The 17,951-nt window shown below is 40.4% G+C and overlaps 1 protein-coding gene across 1 annotated transcript in view; it reads left to right on the plus strand.

Annotated features, from left to right (window-relative positions):
- Impg2 (interphotoreceptor matrix proteoglycan 2) overlaps nt 1–17,217 on the plus strand; it is a 68,644-nt gene extending 51,427 nt beyond the window's left edge. Inside the window, exons 13-20 of the mRNA XM_075954401.1 lie at nt 191–494; nt 1,614–2,899; nt 3,771–3,990; nt 7,328–7,538; nt 9,675–9,863; nt 10,789–10,990; nt 11,582–11,661; nt 17,085–17,217. Of these exons, the coding sequence (XP_075810516.1) occupies nt 191–494; nt 1,614–2,899; nt 3,771–3,990; nt 7,328–7,538; nt 9,675–9,863; nt 10,789–10,990; nt 11,582–11,661; nt 17,085–17,217 (2,625 nt within the window). The remainder of the gene's footprint in view (nt 1–190; nt 495–1,613; nt 2,900–3,770; nt 3,991–7,327; nt 7,539–9,674; nt 9,864–10,788; nt 10,991–11,581; nt 11,662–17,084) is intronic.
- Nucleotides 17,218–17,951: the final 734 nt, after the last annotated feature.

Below are 17,951 nucleotides of genomic sequence, written 5' to 3' on the forward strand. Positions count from 1 at the left end.
TGGCCCTGTTGCAGGTGATTTTAAGAGGCTATCTGGGTTCTCTGTAGATTTTCAGACTAGTAGCTTGCTGAACTGGGATTCGATCCCAGACTACATCCATCAAGGACTCTTGTGTTCCTCCCACCCAGTATTTCCTTTCCATGTGGTTCTTTTCTCTCTGATGTGATGTAGCCTTTTTCTTCCTCCCCAGGATAACACCCTTCAAGCTGAATGGCCCTCAGCAGATGAGTCCACCACCACCAGTATCTCACCACCTGGTTTCAGCTCTGGTCCTCCCCCAGCCACTGGCAGGGAACTCCAGGCAGCAACTGCTCTGGGTGATTCAGGGTCTACATCTAAATTAGCCTCTCCCTCGAAGGTGGTCCTCAGTTCTTCCCTGGAGGTTTTAGAGGGTAGCCGCTTGACTCTTCATTCTGTTACCCCAGCAGTGCTTGAGATGGGCTTGCCTGTGGCTTCTGAGGGAAGGACTTCTGGAGCCTCCATATTAGAAGATGGTGAGAAACTTGAATCACTTTTCATAATTGTCTTCTGACTTGGGGGGCAAAGGCTTTAGAGAGATTCTAGTGGAGCAGAAAACAAGGTAGCATCCCTTAGGGAGAAAATGTCTTGGGAAACGTGCCTGAGAAGAAAAAACAGATTTAAGTAGTAAGACTGGAAAGTAACAATCACTGTATCTTAAGAAATGGACTTGGGGAAGTAGGGTGGAGATCAATTGCAAGATATTTTGAAGGTCATATTGAAGGATATGTAATTAAATTACTGTTCCTACTACTAACAAAGAACTCTGCCTGCTTGAATATAGTGAACTACATCAAAGAAGATTATTCCAGTTCTAATGAGATTATGGGAGAAGCTCTAAGGAGTTTAGGTTATAGTAATATTGTGAAGAATATAAACTAGGAAAGTCACAGAGCAATAGAGGTGGAAACAAAATAGTTAATCCTCTAGATCAGTGATTCTCAGTATGAGGGTTGTGACAATGATCCTTTCCCAGAGGTCACCTAAGACCATTAAAAAGCATGGATATTTACATTACAGTTCATAATTGTAGCAAAATGGCAGTTATGAAGTAGCAATGAAAATAATTTTATGGTTGGGGGCAACCACAATATCAGGAACTACATTAAAGGGTCACAGCATTAAGAAGGTTGAGAACAATTGCTCTGAATGTTGTGGGATAGACTGTATGTGTGAAAGAGAAAATGAATAAAGATATAAATAATGGGTCTAGAATTTTGAACATGAGGGAAATATAAAGGATAAAGACAATAAACATAAAAGAGAAATACAAGATCCAGAAAAAATTCTCCATAAATTTCCAGTGAATTCAATCTGTGTTTTTCAATATGGTTAATGCTTTATTTCCATTTATTTCCAAAGAGGCAAGTGCTTGAGGATTGTTTCAATAATTAAATCTTCAGCTCAGAGAAGTGGGTTATGTTCATGAATTCTTATCCTGCCCTATGAATTTTTGATCACATCTTCCCGCAGTATAGATATTAAAGGTCAGAATTGTCCCTGGTAACTGGAGAAAATAGGTAACTAGGTTTATTGGAGAACAAGGGTTTCATTTTGTAGATTAACTAACAGAAAACCCTTTTTTTTTTTTTTAGGATTAGCTAATATTGAAGAACCAGAAGATGCTTCTATGGATGTAGTGCCTTCAAGCTCATTAGTTAAGCCTGTGCCAAAAGAAACAGTACCACCCATGGAAGACTCTGGCATGACTCTCTTGACACCTTCACCACATCTGACCTCTTCGGTCATAGAAGACCTTGTTAAAGACACAACTGCACCTTCTAGCTTGGATTCCTTGACTTCCAAAGTCGCAGACCGACTGGATGTGAGCCCATGGTTTCCAGACACCTCTGAAGAAAACGAGTTCAGTTTTGAAAGTGGTTTGGGCTCTGGGTCTGGGAAAAATGTGGATGTGATCACTTGGCCACAGAGTGAGACTTCACCAGAGAAGACCACTGAAACACTGCCACAGTCGTGGCCTGAAGATGCATATGTACTCTTGCCAACTGAAGGCTTAGAAAAATTACATATAGATGGTAGAGTAGATTCCACGGAACAAACTACTGAACCTTCAGAGCATAGAGATGGTGACAGATCCACCAGTTTTGCAGAGGAAGAACCCCTTGGTGGATTTACTCTACCCATCTTGGTAGAGTCTGCAACTCAGGCCACATCTCTGTTTTTTCCCAAGTACACATCAGATGCACCAGACACTGATTCTTACTCAGCTACCAAAGCATCCTCTCTGCTGGCAGCTCTAACAACCTCTGCTTCCACTGAGCAAACAGAGGGAGAGAATACCGTTCCAAAGGAAGATATGGTGCAAGCAGAGCCATCCAGTCATGAAGGGCTTCGCGGTGAAATTTCGGTGGAGAAACCAGATATGCAACCTGTGTGGACCGTATTGCCAGAATCAGATATAGTTTGGACACGAACTTCGTCCTCAGGGAAATTGTCCAGAGGCACATTGGCAAGTACCCGAGCGAGCACTGACAGGCTCTGGTTGAAAGCTTCCATGACACAGTCTACTGAATTGCCTCCAACAGCCAGCTCCACCCAGCTAGAAGATGAAGTAATAATGGGCGTACAGGATATTTCATTAGAACTAGATCGGGTAGGCACAGATTACTATCAGCCTGAGCTAACAGCAGAACAAAATGGCAAGGTTGGTAGCTATGTGGAAATGTCTACAAATGTTCGCTACACAGAGATGCCTATTGTGGCTCAGCCCACAAAAGGAGGTGACTTGAGTCACACCCAGACCACAGGAACATTGGTGGTGTTCTTTAGCCTCCGAGTGACAAACATGATGTTTTCAGAAGACTTGTTTAATAAAAACTCTTTGGAATATAAAGCCCTGGAGCAAAGGTTCTTAGAACTGGTAAGCATAGATTGTAAAACATGAGTATTAGTGAATGTTATGTGAATCCCTTCCTATCCTCAGCAAACTAAGTCAGAGTCCAGAGAAGTGCTTTTCTGTGGGCATTCATTTCCTCTTACCAGGCAGCACCATGGCTTTGGCTGATAGGCGAACAATAAGACAGGTGAATTCAAGAGCTGGAAGCATGGCATTAGAGTGATGTGAGGTTAGATGCTGAAGATTATGTGGCAGGGATTCTGTGACCGAACTAAAATATGAAAGGAAATCTCAAACTCACTGTGAGACCCATCTTTTGTGGTGTTCATATTGTTCATATCTTCATTGTTGGGGCCCTTCAGCAAAACAGAGGGAATAAACTCTAAGCATCTAGAATGGTTTATGAGTTACATAAAGTTTATAAATGCATCATGAAGATCTCATGATATTCATAATTTATACAATTAAACCATTCCTATTTATTGTGTTTTTAGTTGCTCTATAAAATAAAGGTTTTCATTATGGCATTTTATGCATACATATCATTATATTTTGCTCACACTCAATCTTACATTCCATTCTCTGTCTTTCATCCCCCTCTCACTAGTCTACCTCATCTTCCCAATAGGCCTCTTCTGTGTGTATGTCTTATTTGTATATGCATAGGACATGGGGAGCAGTCATGCACGATATGTATGTACATATAACATGTGTATGCTGTTAAATCCAGTTATATAGATGAAGAAAATTGGATACTTTCTCCTGTAGGGACAGGAGGTTTTATATTTTGTCGAATACATACATGTTTGCTTTTGTATGTTTTATTGCCTTTCTGGTGTGCATTCAACTAAACGTTAAGGAGTGGCAGTAACCATGATCATTTTGTCATTTCCAGTTGGTTCCCTATCTTCAGTCCAATCTGTCAGGGTTCCGGAACTTAGAAATCCTGAACTTCAGAAATGGCAGCATCGTGGTGAACAGCCGAGTGAAGTTCGCTGAGTCTGTCCCTCCAGACGTCAACAATGCCATGTATATGATTCTGGAAGAATTTTGTACTACTGCCTACCAAACCATGAACTTGGATATTGATAAGTACTCCCTGGATGTGGAATCAGGTAACCATAGTGCCTATTATCTGAGGCTTCTTAGTAGAATCCAGTAACTGTTCTTGTGTGTTTTCTTTTTCATTGAGTCAAAGTAAATCTGATACTTACAGGAAGAAAAAAGTACTGCATCAGACACGGTCTTGAAAATTAGTGCAATAAGTGTTTCAAGGGACTCTCACATGTCGAGGAGACAATGGTTGCTTACAAAGATTTACAAAACAACCATTGTGTTTACCTCCCAGGCCTTTTTCTACACATTCTTTCCAGGTCTCTTTCACTTACTCTGCTTTTGCTTTGTCTCTGTGTTGCCATGACCCTAAATATGTCCTTTCTTCTTTCAATAGATGATATATAGATAAACACTTTAAGCTTCTATATTGATTCCTTTTAAGTTTTGTATCGGTATCTCTGCATTTTTGTGTGTGGTTGTTGAACTTAGGGCTTCCACATGCTAGACAAACCACCACTGAGCTACGTCCTCAGCCATCTGTTTTTGTTTTGAGACAGCTCACCGAAGTTGTCCAGGCTGGCTTTGAATTACCTCTGCAGGATAAGCAGGCCATAAATTTGCAACCCTTTGTCTCATCCTTCTAAGCAGTTGGGATTACAGCCCTGAGTCTCAAATCACCAGGCCTTGCTTTACTGAACTCCATGTTTCTCTGTACTGATCAGGCTTCTCTGAGATGTATTATTTAATTGCTGGACAATCCCTGCTGGAGTGTATTTGACATACTCTACGTATACTAAATTGAAAGTATTTAAGAGCGAATTCATACTTTGTGCATCCTTCTACTATTCATTTAATCTATGCTTCTCAGTCTCAACCAGAAACGTAGGAAAATCTGGGAAGTCACTCTTGGTTTGGTAGTTCCCATCACCGCAACATTCAGCTGTTCACCAAACTTACACTAATACTGAGTTATAAAATATCCCCAAACCAGGCTCTTATCTCTGTTGCCAAGGTTACTAGCCTATCCAAATGAACACCATATCTCAAATTGACCACTTCTTTCACTTCTTTAGCTCCTCCACCTGCCTCTTCTCCAGATAGCAGCCCTAACACTCTGTAAATCAGCTTTTAGATGATCTTACATGGCTGCTTTATGTGTATCAATGGCTGCATGGTTCAACCCCATCTTTCTTCCTAGTATACTCAGTGATCTAACCTTTGGCCCACCATAGTCCAGTCAGACTGTGTGTTTCAGGTCCTCAGACACCCAGATCTTTCTGTGGCCTTAAAGGTTTTGCTTATTACTACCCCATTTGCCAAAATATTTCCCGATTAGTTTAGGCCTTGGTTCAAATGTTTCTACTAGAAATCCCCATGCTCCACCCTGGAGTTAGTCTTCTTATAACACTATGGTCATTTCTCTGTAGAATGTAGCACACTTTTATAGTGTTATCTTGTGTGGACAGTGCGTAACAACCATTTCCCAGCTGAAATTTGCATGAGGATGTGTGTCTGTTGTAGTAAGCACTTAGCCGAAACATAGCACAGTACTCTAAGTACCCGAGAGAATATTCTCAAAAGGAACCACTGTTTTTGTTTGAAAGAACTTGATGCAGAGAATACCACTGGAACCTGAAATTTTGTTTTATTTTTTCCTTCTACACACTAGGGGATGGTGCTTTTGAGTTGAAGTCAGGTGGAATGTCTAGAACCATATTTCTGTCGCCCCTTTATTCCCAAACTTGTTTGAAAATGAGACCTACTTTTTTCTAAGCTGGGGGAAAATGCAAGCCTTCTTTCCCTTGAAATCTTTGAAGGATCATTATTCATTGCAAATGGGAAAATGATTTCGCTAATCTTCCAATATTCAAACCTCTTGTTACATGAGCTCTCTGAGGCTGTTTGCATAGTCTTTGCTGTGTGGTGTGTGGAAGAAGCAATTAATTATAATTTGTAAGGCAAGAATGTTTGCCTTCACTTCATCGTTTATCATTTGCATGGCCCTAAACAAACCATGTGAACTCTAAGTTGCTCATGTATTATATGGGCATTCTATTACCCGGCCTATATAGCTAATAAGGTGTGCCCCAGGACTAAACAAATAGGTAAGAGGATTTGACTAGCTCTCTATATATGAGCAGTATGACTCATTGTTGTTATTGTGATGGCGCTCTCCTTCCACTTTCAAAGTTCTGGAGTTCAAACCCTGGGCCTCAAACATGTAAGGCTGGTGCCCAGCCACTGAGCTATATGTTTAACTCCTAGTCAACTTCTTTTTAAAAAGGATTACAATAGATAAGCACATTGCCTCGTAGTGTCTACTCTATAGAAAAGAGAGTCTATTATCTTCTTCCTCCTACACCCATAAAGTAGTCACAAAGTTTAAAATTTTCAGATAGAATTGCTCTACTACATGTATATTTTAAATTATTATTGTTGCTTTATGTCAACATTGGCTTAGGTAAGTGCAACTTGTATTTTACCTAACTTTTTCACACTTGGTATCTCCAAAATATTTGCTTTTATTAATAAAAGGAGACTATATGCAACGCCTATTGTATATGCTTCTATTTTTAATTATGGCTCAGAATTAGATTATTTTATGATTACAGAGTCACTAGATAATTACTAGGCTCTGAGGCGAGTGCCCAGGGAATGCACAGTGGGATCCTGATGTGTAGTCTCTTATAGAAACTGCCTGTGTGTGTTAGATAAGGCTTTCTGTATATCGTCTATAAGTTCCAGAACAGTGGAAACATTTACTGATTAAAAAAAGATATCAATTTTTCTGGAAATGAAGAGACTACAAATTTTCAATCCTTTCTAGATAAACTTCATACTTTCTCACATATATGTCTATGATCATTTCTAGCTATTAGCTCTATTTTCAATATCTCTGCTATTGTTTCCCCATTTGCTGTTTACCCCTTGCTGTTTACTATGGAAGAAAATATGAAGGGACCATAGTAGACCCATCCATAGTTAATATCTTACATCACTTTTGACTGGTTTTATTTTCCTAATTATTTTTTGTCCTCGTCTCTTACCCAGTCAGTGAAAGAATAAGTTACTGAAGACAAAATATTGTTTAGAATGGTCTGAGGAGGCAGAGGGATGATTTCCTTTTCTATCAGTAGTTCCTGCAAATCTCAACCACTCCCAATGCTGCTCTAGGATATCCCCACCTAGAATATCACCATATTTTCTAGACTCTCTTCTCATCCCATGAGCTCAGCATGGGGCAGGCACACAACAGTGTGTGTAGAGGTGATGGTGTATTATTATGATGCAGGTTGGGATTTTTCCTATGGTGGTTTGAGGGAAGAACTTTCTTCACATACCTTAGCTCCTGAACTTTGATTTTCCTCGTGTTCTCTGATTCTTTCGATGCTTTAGGTGATGATGCCAACCCTTGCAAGTTTCAAGCCTGTAATGAATTTTCTGAATGTTTGGTAAATCCATGGAGTGGAGAAGCAAAGTGCAAATGCTACCCTGGGTACCTGAGTGTGGATGAACTGCCCTGTCAAAGTCTCTGTGATCTACAGCCCGACTTCTGCTTGAATGATGGAAAGTGTGACATTATGCCTGGGCATGGGGCCATTTGTAGGTATGTTGCAATTAGAGATTTTGGCTTTCAAGGATATATATATATATATATATATATATATATATATATATATATATATATATAATTCTGAAGAAAATAGGTTGACAGAATAATTGTGGGGTAATCACAATAATGGTTTTTTTTTTTGGTTTATCGAGACAGGGTTTCTCTGTGGTTTTGGAGCCTGTCCTGGAACTAGCTCTTGTAGGCCAGGCTGGTCTCGAACTCACAGAGATCCACCTGCCTCTGCCTCCCAAGTGCTGGGGTTAAAGGCGTGTGCCACCACTTTATTATGTCTGGCAATTAGATGGACACTGTCTGATTTTCATATGAAGACTGGGTCATTCAATAGGCCTGAATCACATACTCATGAGGGTGCTTTTACACTGTTAGGAAGTTGTAAACTTATTTTTTGAATGTGTCCTACTGAGAGTACTTGGATTATCTGGAGATCTTTGTAGGCTGCTATGATGATGAGACCATCATTCTTTAGGTAAGATTTATATGTAAGATCAACACTCTGCGTGCAAAATAATTTATTCTTTGAAGATTTGTTTATTTTATGTGTATGAGTGTTTTCCTGCCTTCAAATATATGCATCGTATACATGTCTGATGCCCAGGTAAGTCAAAAGGTGTTACATCCCCTGGAACTGGAGTTACAGGTAGTTATGAACTGACATGTGGATTCTAGGAACCAAATCCTAGTCCTCCATAGAGTTTTTACCTGTCAAGTGTTTTTAACTGGTCATGAGCCATCTTTCCAGCTCTTAATGACTTTGTGTTCCTTTTAGCATACTGAATAAGACTAAAGTAGCACAGATAGTAAGGTTTTCAAAGTGACGGCAAATGTATTTTCCTTGAGTCTGTGTAGGAGGAGGCTGCTTGTTGTTTCCTGGCTGCCCAGCTAGCTTAGCCCTGAAATAACCACACAGAAACTGTATTAATTAAAACACTGCTTGGCCTATTAGCTCTAACTTCTAATTGGCTAACTCTTATATCTTAGTTTAACCCATCTCCATTAATCTGTGTACTGCCACATAGCAGTGGCTTACCAGCAAACTTTCGCCAGGTCTGACTCTGGCAGGTCCATGGCATCTCTCTCTAACTCTATCCTTCTTCCTCCCAACATTCAGCCTAATTTTCACTGGATACCTAAGTTCTGCCTTGCTATAGGTCCAAAGCAGCTTCTTTATTCATTAATGATAATCACAGCACACAGAGGGAACTCCCACATCAAGCTTGAGATCTGTTTGTAAAGGCAGAACCTCTGAGGAAACCACAGACACACAACCCAAATAGATCAATGACCCTTTTCTGACCCCTGCTTGGAAAGAAACAAAAACAAACAAAAAATCCAAACATACGGACTTCCTAGTCACACATAACCACAGATGCACAGCTGAAAGAGGAGGGAATTCTGGGAATAATCAGGAGGAACATAAATAAGATGCTAATGTATGAATGTAAACATTGGTATAGACACTACAGATAGAGAAAATAGCTGGAGGTGATTCAATGCTTTTATACAAAAAGTGTAAGGTTTAACTAGGAGACTAGTGACAATTACAGTTTCTTAATGGCCAGGAAAATTAACATTATTTTACAAAGCAGTGATTTCTTTACTGTTTTGGGGATTGAAGACATTTTAGTGCAAGTCTGTTGACTTAAAACTTTGAGAATCTCCTTAGGGTGGTCAGGGACAGGTGAGGTGTTAAAACTGCATTCTAGAAGCTACTAGTAATTGAGGGGCAGTCACCTTTCTTCCTGGGTGTGTACTTTTGTCGTCTGTAAATGAGAAGGTTGAATGTGATATTTCTTTAAGCCTTTCATATTTTAACCAGCCATTTAAAAAGACTTGTTCAGGATCTGCTGGTCTATGTCCAGCATTGCACATTGACTTTGATCAGAGGCTCATTTAACTTGTATGTCTGCTGGGAATGGAACCCAGGGTTTTATGTGCAGTAGGCAAACACGCTACTACTGGCCTATAGTCCAGCACTTCCTTCAAGTCTTTAATGAAGATGCACATGATCAGAATTTATATATCTACCTTTCCCATTCCATTGAAGATTCTGTTTGCTGTCATTTAGAGCAAAGTGATTCAGATCTTGAGTTTGGTTACTGTTTTTTACAGATGCCGGGTTGGTTCGAACTGGTGGTATCGAGGCCAGCACTGTGAGGAGTTTGTATCTGAGCCCTTTGTCATAGGCATCACCATAGCCTCTGTGGTTAGCCTTCTCCTTGTGGTTTCTGCTGTCGTCTTCTTCACTGTGAAGACACTTCAGGCTCATAATATCAGGAGAGAAAGGCAGAGGCCCACCAGGTAAATAAGGAAAGAGCTTCCTAATGGGACTGGATGCCTGTTTACTAATTGCTTACTATGTACCAAATACTGGGCAGAGAGCTGGGTGGAGACAGAGAGCTGCGAAGTTCAAGGAAACACCTGAAGACATCTAGGTAGTCTGTGAATAAGATTCTGAGAGGCCTGGATGAGGACTGAACTAGAGAGTCTTGAGAGTTTGGTGATTTTCGTGACAGTGGGAGAGAAGAAAGTCCCTTTGCAGGGAATGGGTGGGTCTCTTTGTACTAGTGAGGGAACATGAGCCAGGTCAAAGAGGCCCATGTGAATGTCTTGGTGTACTGCTAGAGTCCACAAGAGTTATTTTAGGTCAGTCTCCCCTGCCTCTGTCCTAGCTAAGGGACACCCCTTCCGAGAGCACTAAGACAGACGTCCATCACTCTTAAGCTGAATTTTCAACAGACTGAGATCTTATTTAGGGCAAAGGCCAATGAATTCTTTGGCTCATCAGCATTTAGAGATGTCATGGCACATAGTCTCTGCTCAGCAAATTCAAACTGAATTGAATTGAATTCAATTGAGGCCCAGGGCTTTTGGTCCTCCAGTATTTGAGTTTTTGTGAGAACTTTCTATGTGGTTACATATGATTATCTCATAGATGTTGCTCTGGAAATGATGGAGCTGTGTTTATTTAATGAAATACTATTCACTGGCAGATGTAGTTCCCAACCAATATGTGTCAGATACTGTGGGGAAATCTCATGAGTGAAACGGTGTAGTAGAGACACCTGAGACTCATCTAGACCTGTCTCATAGTTCCCCTGAGCCCACATCTATGTCCACTGTCTTTTCCCTAACAGAAACCTTGTCCCAGAAAAATAGCCTTTCACATAGTTGAGCATCCAGGGGAGCTCTTGAATCAATCATGTGTTTCTTCCCGTGGCTCCAGCAGCCAGCCCGACAGCCTGTCGTCTGTGGAGAATGCTATGAAGTACAACCCTGCATACGAAAGCCACCTGGCTGGATGTGAGCAGTATGAGAGGCCCTGTAGCCATCGACCGTTCTATAGCTCAGCTAGTGAAGAGGTGCTTGGGGGGCTGAGCAGAGAAGAAATCAGACAGATGTATGAGAGCAGTGACCTTTCCAAAGAGGTAGGAGACTTCCATTTCCATCACCGCATGTGTGTGGGCGTGTGTGCATATGCATGGGGCTGCTCTGTGTGAGCATGTGTGTGGGTGGGTGTGCATATGCACAGGCCTGAAGAGATGATGAAGAATATTTAGGTTAGTTATTACCTGATGGTGTTTCCCAGAGTATGCAGGGGGTATGAAATTTTGAGCTGGTCCTTACTCCCTACCCAGTAACTTATTTTTCCGCAATTAGAAAATTCTCTATGCTTTCTTCATTCCTCTCTTAGGAATAGATGCTAGAGTTAGGGCGGTTTACATAGGATCTATGCAGAAACAGTTTTCCTTTCTTTTCAGTGGTGCTGGGACTTAAACCCAAGGCCTTGTGCATGCTAAGCAAGTGCTCACCACTGTCGTACATGGCCAGTCTTCGTTCATAGAGTATCTAGAACTCTATAGGTGGAGCCTTCTGTTTTGCTAAGGGGGGATTCTTTCTTCAGCTCTTTCTTGGGTATCCCAGACATTCACAATCCCTCATAATAATTAGATACCCTTTAAAAGGCAGCTGGGGTTTTTCTGATGCAATTCATAGCCTTCCTTTTTTCTTTATTCAAGGAAATTCAAGAGAGAATGAGGATTTTGGAACTGTATGCTAATGATCCTGAGTTTGCGGCTTTCGTGAGAGAGCATCAGATGTAAGCATGGCAACAGCCCTGTGATGCTGGGCCTTAGTGGTTTGCTATAAACTAATGCTGCCAGTGTAAGCAAGTAATTACTGCCCACATGACAGGGGTCTTGGTAATAACTAACCTTTATTAAATTCGTCAGAGTTTTTGCTTGTCCACAGAGATTATCTCATTTAAGTCTTCAAATGGCTCCATGAGATAGATTTATCTCGTGTGAAAAAGGAAACCTTGGAGAGATGATTTTTATTTAAGAGATGATATTGGCAGTAAGTAGCAGAGAAGATTAAAAACCAGCTCACATTGATGTTGGCCTAGAGCCTTGAGCTAGGTTATCATTTCTCTCTTGCCACCATAGATCTCACCAGGAATTTGATGCTATACAGTATCTTCCATAGGGGGTTTCTATGGAGTATCCATAAATCTCCCATGCTTAAACATAATCTTCCATTTGCTCCTCTACAGAAACTTTCAGTGGGCTCTGGACTACATTTTATTAAATATGCCCATTGCTTTCCTCAGGCTCCATTCTGTCTCTTTCTACTTGTTTTAATCATATCTCTTGGGCAAGTGTCTGTAATTCTCTCTTTACAGAGATAAATCAGCCTGTAAAGAGACCCCATGGGCAGTGGCTGACTGTGGTGGGTGACATTGCACTTTGATGTTGGTATTTGCTCCTTCCGGTCCCTCATGGATGGCTTCCAAGCCAGAGCAATCGATATGTCTTTGTAAAAAATTAGGGTGAGGATCACAGCTGAGGCCTTGAGCAGACACTCAGAGCCTCTTTCCGATAGGACACATGGCCAACAAAGAAACTGAGTGAGATGATTCTTAGATTTCATATTCATGGTAGCAATGCTTCTAAAAGTCTCTCTGAGAAGTGCTGATACCTCGCTAAATGCTGTCAGAGCAACAGTAGCAGGAGTTGCCTTTCAAACCAGAACACCCACTCCTTCCTGCAGCGCCGAGCAGAACAAGGCTCATCAGTCCGTTTTAATAGTAGCCAGAAGAAAGAATTCAAGTGTGTGTGTTGTATTATTTCCCAAGACCTTCTCTAAGTCCCTCAGAGACACTGGCCTGAGTGTGTTTCCTGAATTAAAAAATGCATCGCACCGACGGTATGAAAATACATGCCTGTAATTTCAGCACTTGCAAGGCTGAGGCCAGCCTGGGTTGTGTGCTACAAACCTATCAAATAAATAAGTAAGTAACTAAATAAAATGTATCAGATTTAGATTAAGATAGTGAAAGAAAGGTTTCATTATAATTAAGGATTATGACTACAGGCTTTGGTTTCTTCTGGTGGACTGCACAGCATTAAAGTATATTTTAAAATCCCATGAAACAAGAATAGCCTCGGAAACTAAGGACAATGGATCCAGGCTCTACAGCCCTAAGAGGGATGCTCCACAGGGGAGGACGGTCCCACGAGGTCCCACCCACCCCTAAGGGACTATGGGCAGTTAAGGATTGCCTTGGGAGGGGTGTCATTCACTTTAGTGATCTAACCACTGCAGAGTTGCTCACATTCCAGTAAATAACCTTCTACTCATGCTCTCGCAAGCAATTCTAACTCAACCGAGTGGCCCACGCGTAAACAGAAGAAAGGATGAAAATGGGAGGGGCACTGTTGGGAAGAAGGGGATGGTGGGGGTGGGCAAGAGAGGGTGGCGTGTGTGTGTGTGTGTGTGTGTGTGTGTGTGTGTGTGTGTGTGAATAGGATCAAAAGATTGTACCATGTGTGGAATTGCCAAAGACTAAAAGAATAATAAAAAAGGAAAAGAAAAACCAGGGTTGCTGGTAGGGAGTAGGTGGCCTTGAAAACATTCAGGCACATGCTCCAAACAGCATTTCCATTCTCTGTTTTCCCAGATACCAAGCACGTGGCCCCACAATATGTTCATGGGATTAATTTGGGATTCAGTAAAAACTTGTGGCATTTGTAGAAATTTAAAAAGAATTAGCAGAGAGAGCATGTACGCACACACACACATACACACACAGCCTTTAAGAAAACATAGGAAACATGGGTGGTTTGCTGAAGGAGTCATGTAGTGGTGATACACTACAGTAGAAATATATTTCAGCACATTATTGCTTTCCCAATGAACTGTTCTTTATTTTCTCACGGCAGGGAGGAGTTTTAACTGAAATGCCCATTTACTGACACCAATCAGATGCTTGGGGGAGATGGAGAAGGCTCGTTACCTCTGCTATATCATTAACTCGGAGTTTGAACACGGATGGAAGAAGAGTTTTTATTGAAGAAGAATAAATAAATGTGGGACATACTTCCTATCCCCACTGCAGCTTAAGGACTTTTTTTTGTTCATCTTTCCCCCCCACCCCCCGCCAGCCGCAGCTTAAGGTTTGGAATGTAGCAGAAATTGTGATAGATTTCATTTCTATGAAGATCAAGAGATGTAGCTAAAGAATTTTAAATCTGTGTGAATTCTGATTTTGGGAAGTATTTTAAAACAAACAAACCAGAGTCAAACCAAAAACCTGAATCCAGACCCATGAGCTGGGGCTGCAGTGTTCTGACTGTGCCTCTCTGAGAACTATGCTCTAGGCTTTCTCTTAAGAACGTAGGGTGAGACTATTACAAAAAGGAGTCAAGCTTAGTAAGTCACTGCTGTGGCATGTTTGTTAAAGTCAAATGGGGATGGAGGAGACTATGAAGTAATTTTAGTATAGTTTAATATAGTCAAATATTCACCTAGATAAAAATTAGACTAGATAAAAATTAGCAAACTGATGACCTAATCATCACACAGATAACAATTAGACTTTTGGAGCAAACTGCTGAACTAAACAATCTTTAGCTGTTGGCGTGTGGCCTAGTTTTGTATCTCCCTGAGCACAACAATCGAGACCACAGTGTTGTTAGTTATGCTGATATGGGCTACAGTTTTGTCTTTGACTTGACACACCTGAGAAGAGTGAAATCAAGAAACTACATCCATCAGATTGGCCCACTTGATTGCCAGTTGATGTAGGAAGGCCCAGCCCGCTGTGGGCGATAGCATCCCTAGGCAGGGGGTGGGGTTAAGCGGCACAGGAAAGGTAGCGGAGGCAGCCAGAGGAAGCTACCCAGTAAGCACTTTCCTTTGTGCTTCTTCTTCAAGCTCTTGCCTTGGCTTCCCTTTAAGGTAGACTGTAACCTGTAAGCCAAATTAACTCTTTCCTTCCCAAAGTTGCTTTTAGTTTAAGTTAGTGTTCAATAGAGGAAGCAGAGGACTGTGATACCCTATTCTTTAAGCTTTCGGGAGTAGTACCCACGAATGACGTTTAGTCTTAGACAAAGGGAATCGTGTGGGCATTGAAGGGGTGAGTGTTAGATAAACGACACGACAGACATGCTTTGCAGATGGACTGACCAGACAAAGCCACTACTTAATGTTCCCTGAGGGCTTTCGAGGTGGGACTGTGTCTCAAGCAATCCTAGGATCTTCTGTAGCTCCTGGTGTGTGAATTTGGAAAACAGCACTTACCGATCTCACACATCACCAGTGAGCTCATCTGTTACTTCTCTGTGTAATGCTGTTGTCTAGGTGAAATCCCACCTACCCAAGCAGGATAATGCTTTTGGGGCAATTAAGATATTCTTAAAATTGTCTAGTTTGGAAAAGTCCATACTTTATAAACTGCAATTAAAAATGGAAGTTTTTCTCTTTTTACCCATGGTTATTTTGAATGAATAGTGTGGGGAAGGTAAAGGCAAAATAATCATGATGATTAATTTAAAGGCAAAAGATCATCATTAATTCAAGCAATTTATGAGGACACCTTCAGGTTTGCTAAAACTGTCCTAAAGTTCATTATTTATTTTGGATCAGGTATACAATGGCCACAAGATAAAATACCTGGTTCATTTATTTTTCTTAAATTGGTTGTTGTAAGTTTCACTAATTAGGAGATCAGCAAAAACTGGAATAGGAAGAATAAACAACTTAGTATAAGAAAACAGGGACTTAGGAGACTAACTTACCTTCATTAAATTGAGAGGTTTTAGCCAAGAAAAATTATGGGTCAGTTTTTTCCCCTTAAAATGTTTCCAATGATTCCCAGTAGAAATAGGTGGGGCCAGCCTTCATTAATAACCCAGCTGCGGTGAGTCAGTATTCTAGCTCATTCTGTTCCCAAGTGTGCCGTCAATACAGAAGAATGATGTAAAGGTTACAATCCTTAAACTGAGAGTATTGTGTCCCACAAAGTACCCTTCCTGGAGGTGGGGAGATGGGAGGGTCTTATCGCATAGTCGATGATGTAAAAGTTTGCCTGCAAATTTCTTTGACTCATGCATTTTGTAATACGTGACTGTTCTTAAGTCAATAAGACAAGTAAAGCCACTCCCCCATGACAGTAAGCCCCTGGCTAAAACATTTCTCTCAACTACATAGTTAGTACTACAGCCTAGGCCAAATGATTATGAATCCTGAATTTTTTCTCTTATATTTGGATTAATTAAGGGTATAGTTGGAGAGAAATCATGTTATAAGAGACAGGTATAATTATATGTCTGAACTACTTGGTGATTCCTAAATAGTAATGTGCATATCCTAATACATAATTAATGTTGAGTATGGTTAATGGCATACTGTTCTTTTTAATTTTATTTATGGCAGTTTATCCAACATGTGTTCAAATTCAATTTACTATACTACTTTCTTGAATGTTTATAGTCTTAATATTAGTTGATTAGAAATAAAATTTAAGACTTTCTGTATGTATAAGGATCCTTCAATTCTCATGTATATAACCATGCTGTATTCATTAGTAATAAACATGTCTTTCACGAACTTGCCTTTCACTTGTCCATTAGAAAAACAATGGTATCTCTTAGCAACAACTGAACTGCAGACACCATTCAAGATGTGAATGCCTTGAGGAGATGAAAATGACTCTTTGATCTTAAGGAAGTGAGATTAGGAGAATCAGACGTGGAGCTGGAGCCTAGCTGCTGTCTGAATTTTGTTGATAGTTAATGACACTGAGTCATGATTTGGCTTTACTCTTTTAAACACTTTCGTTTTTTCCTCATATGCTTAACTCATCAATGGAACCAAGACTGATGAGTGATTAAAGGAAGATTGGGTGGGTTGGCTGGTGCCAGTCTTTGGTGACCTGTCTAAAGAGAACGGAGGAGACATGGCCACATGGGAGACGGCAGGGAGAAAATCAGCAAACAGTTATCTGGGCGGTTTATTTCTAATGTGCTGGTAGCCAGAAACCTCAGCTTTCAGGTTTTTTCTCTTGTGTTTGTATGCTGTCTTTCTGGCAAAAGGACAGGAGAAAATTCTAAATAAATGTTAGTAAAAGGGTAGGAAGGTAGTTTTGATTGGATTTCAAAAACCATGTTTAAAAACAACCCACAAGATGAGAGAAGTAGGCCCAATAAACATCTGTTGATTAATCTGTGACCCAATTTTTAGAATAGTGAATGATAGGCTGGCTGTGAGTCCTGATGAAGGTCTGGAAGAGCCCAGCACTCTGAACTCAGACCTCACCAACCTGGCCTACTTTCTGGGCTTTATGACCTCATTTTCCATCCAAATTAGTCTTTGATGGACTGAGCTCATAAAATAACATTGAACTTGTCACCAAAACCTCACATCTTGTATCATGCCCACCCCCTTTTTTATTAGAATGAGTGATTATTTTAATGTAAAAAAAGTTGAGGAATAAGTCTTTTATAAGTAATATCAAAATGCATGTGGGTTTCTGGAAAGATTTTCATTATCCTGAAAGAATAATTCTTTGTCAATATGGTACTTTATCTTGGCAGATTTGGGCAAGAGCATTTTGGCACATGGACCTTTCAGTGAGCCAGCAACAAGACCCCAAATTCCTTTCATGCCTTTCTCTGCTATTACACATTTTGGGTTGTGACTATTTTTTAACTTACACCATTGTCGTCCCACTAAACAGAATTCTTTGACATTGGGGCCATGGCTTACTTATTATCTTGAAGACTGGAGAGCACTTGATGCAGAACTGGTCTACAATGATTATTTCAATGATAGATTGGTAGATACCCATTTTATGACTAGCAAGCAAATTACTAGTTTTTTTTCAAGGTGCTCACTAGTTAGACCTGTTTTATGAATTAGAAACCACTAAAATTCTGGTCTAGTTTAGAAAACACTTTTAAAAGTATTTTGAGAATTAGATTTACATGTTTATATCTGTTAGATTTATTGAACAATTTACTATTGTAACAGAGTAAGCATCTTAGGAAGATCTAAGAGAATATATTGGACTATAATACTCAGATGAAGTAACTACTGTAGTTTGAATGT

Source organism: Microtus pennsylvanicus, chromosome 1 (assembly GCF_037038515.1).
Source record: "Microtus pennsylvanicus isolate mMicPen1 chromosome 1, mMicPen1.hap1, whole genome shotgun sequence".
Taxonomy (NCBI): domain Eukaryota; kingdom Metazoa; phylum Chordata; class Mammalia; order Rodentia; family Cricetidae; genus Microtus; species Microtus pennsylvanicus.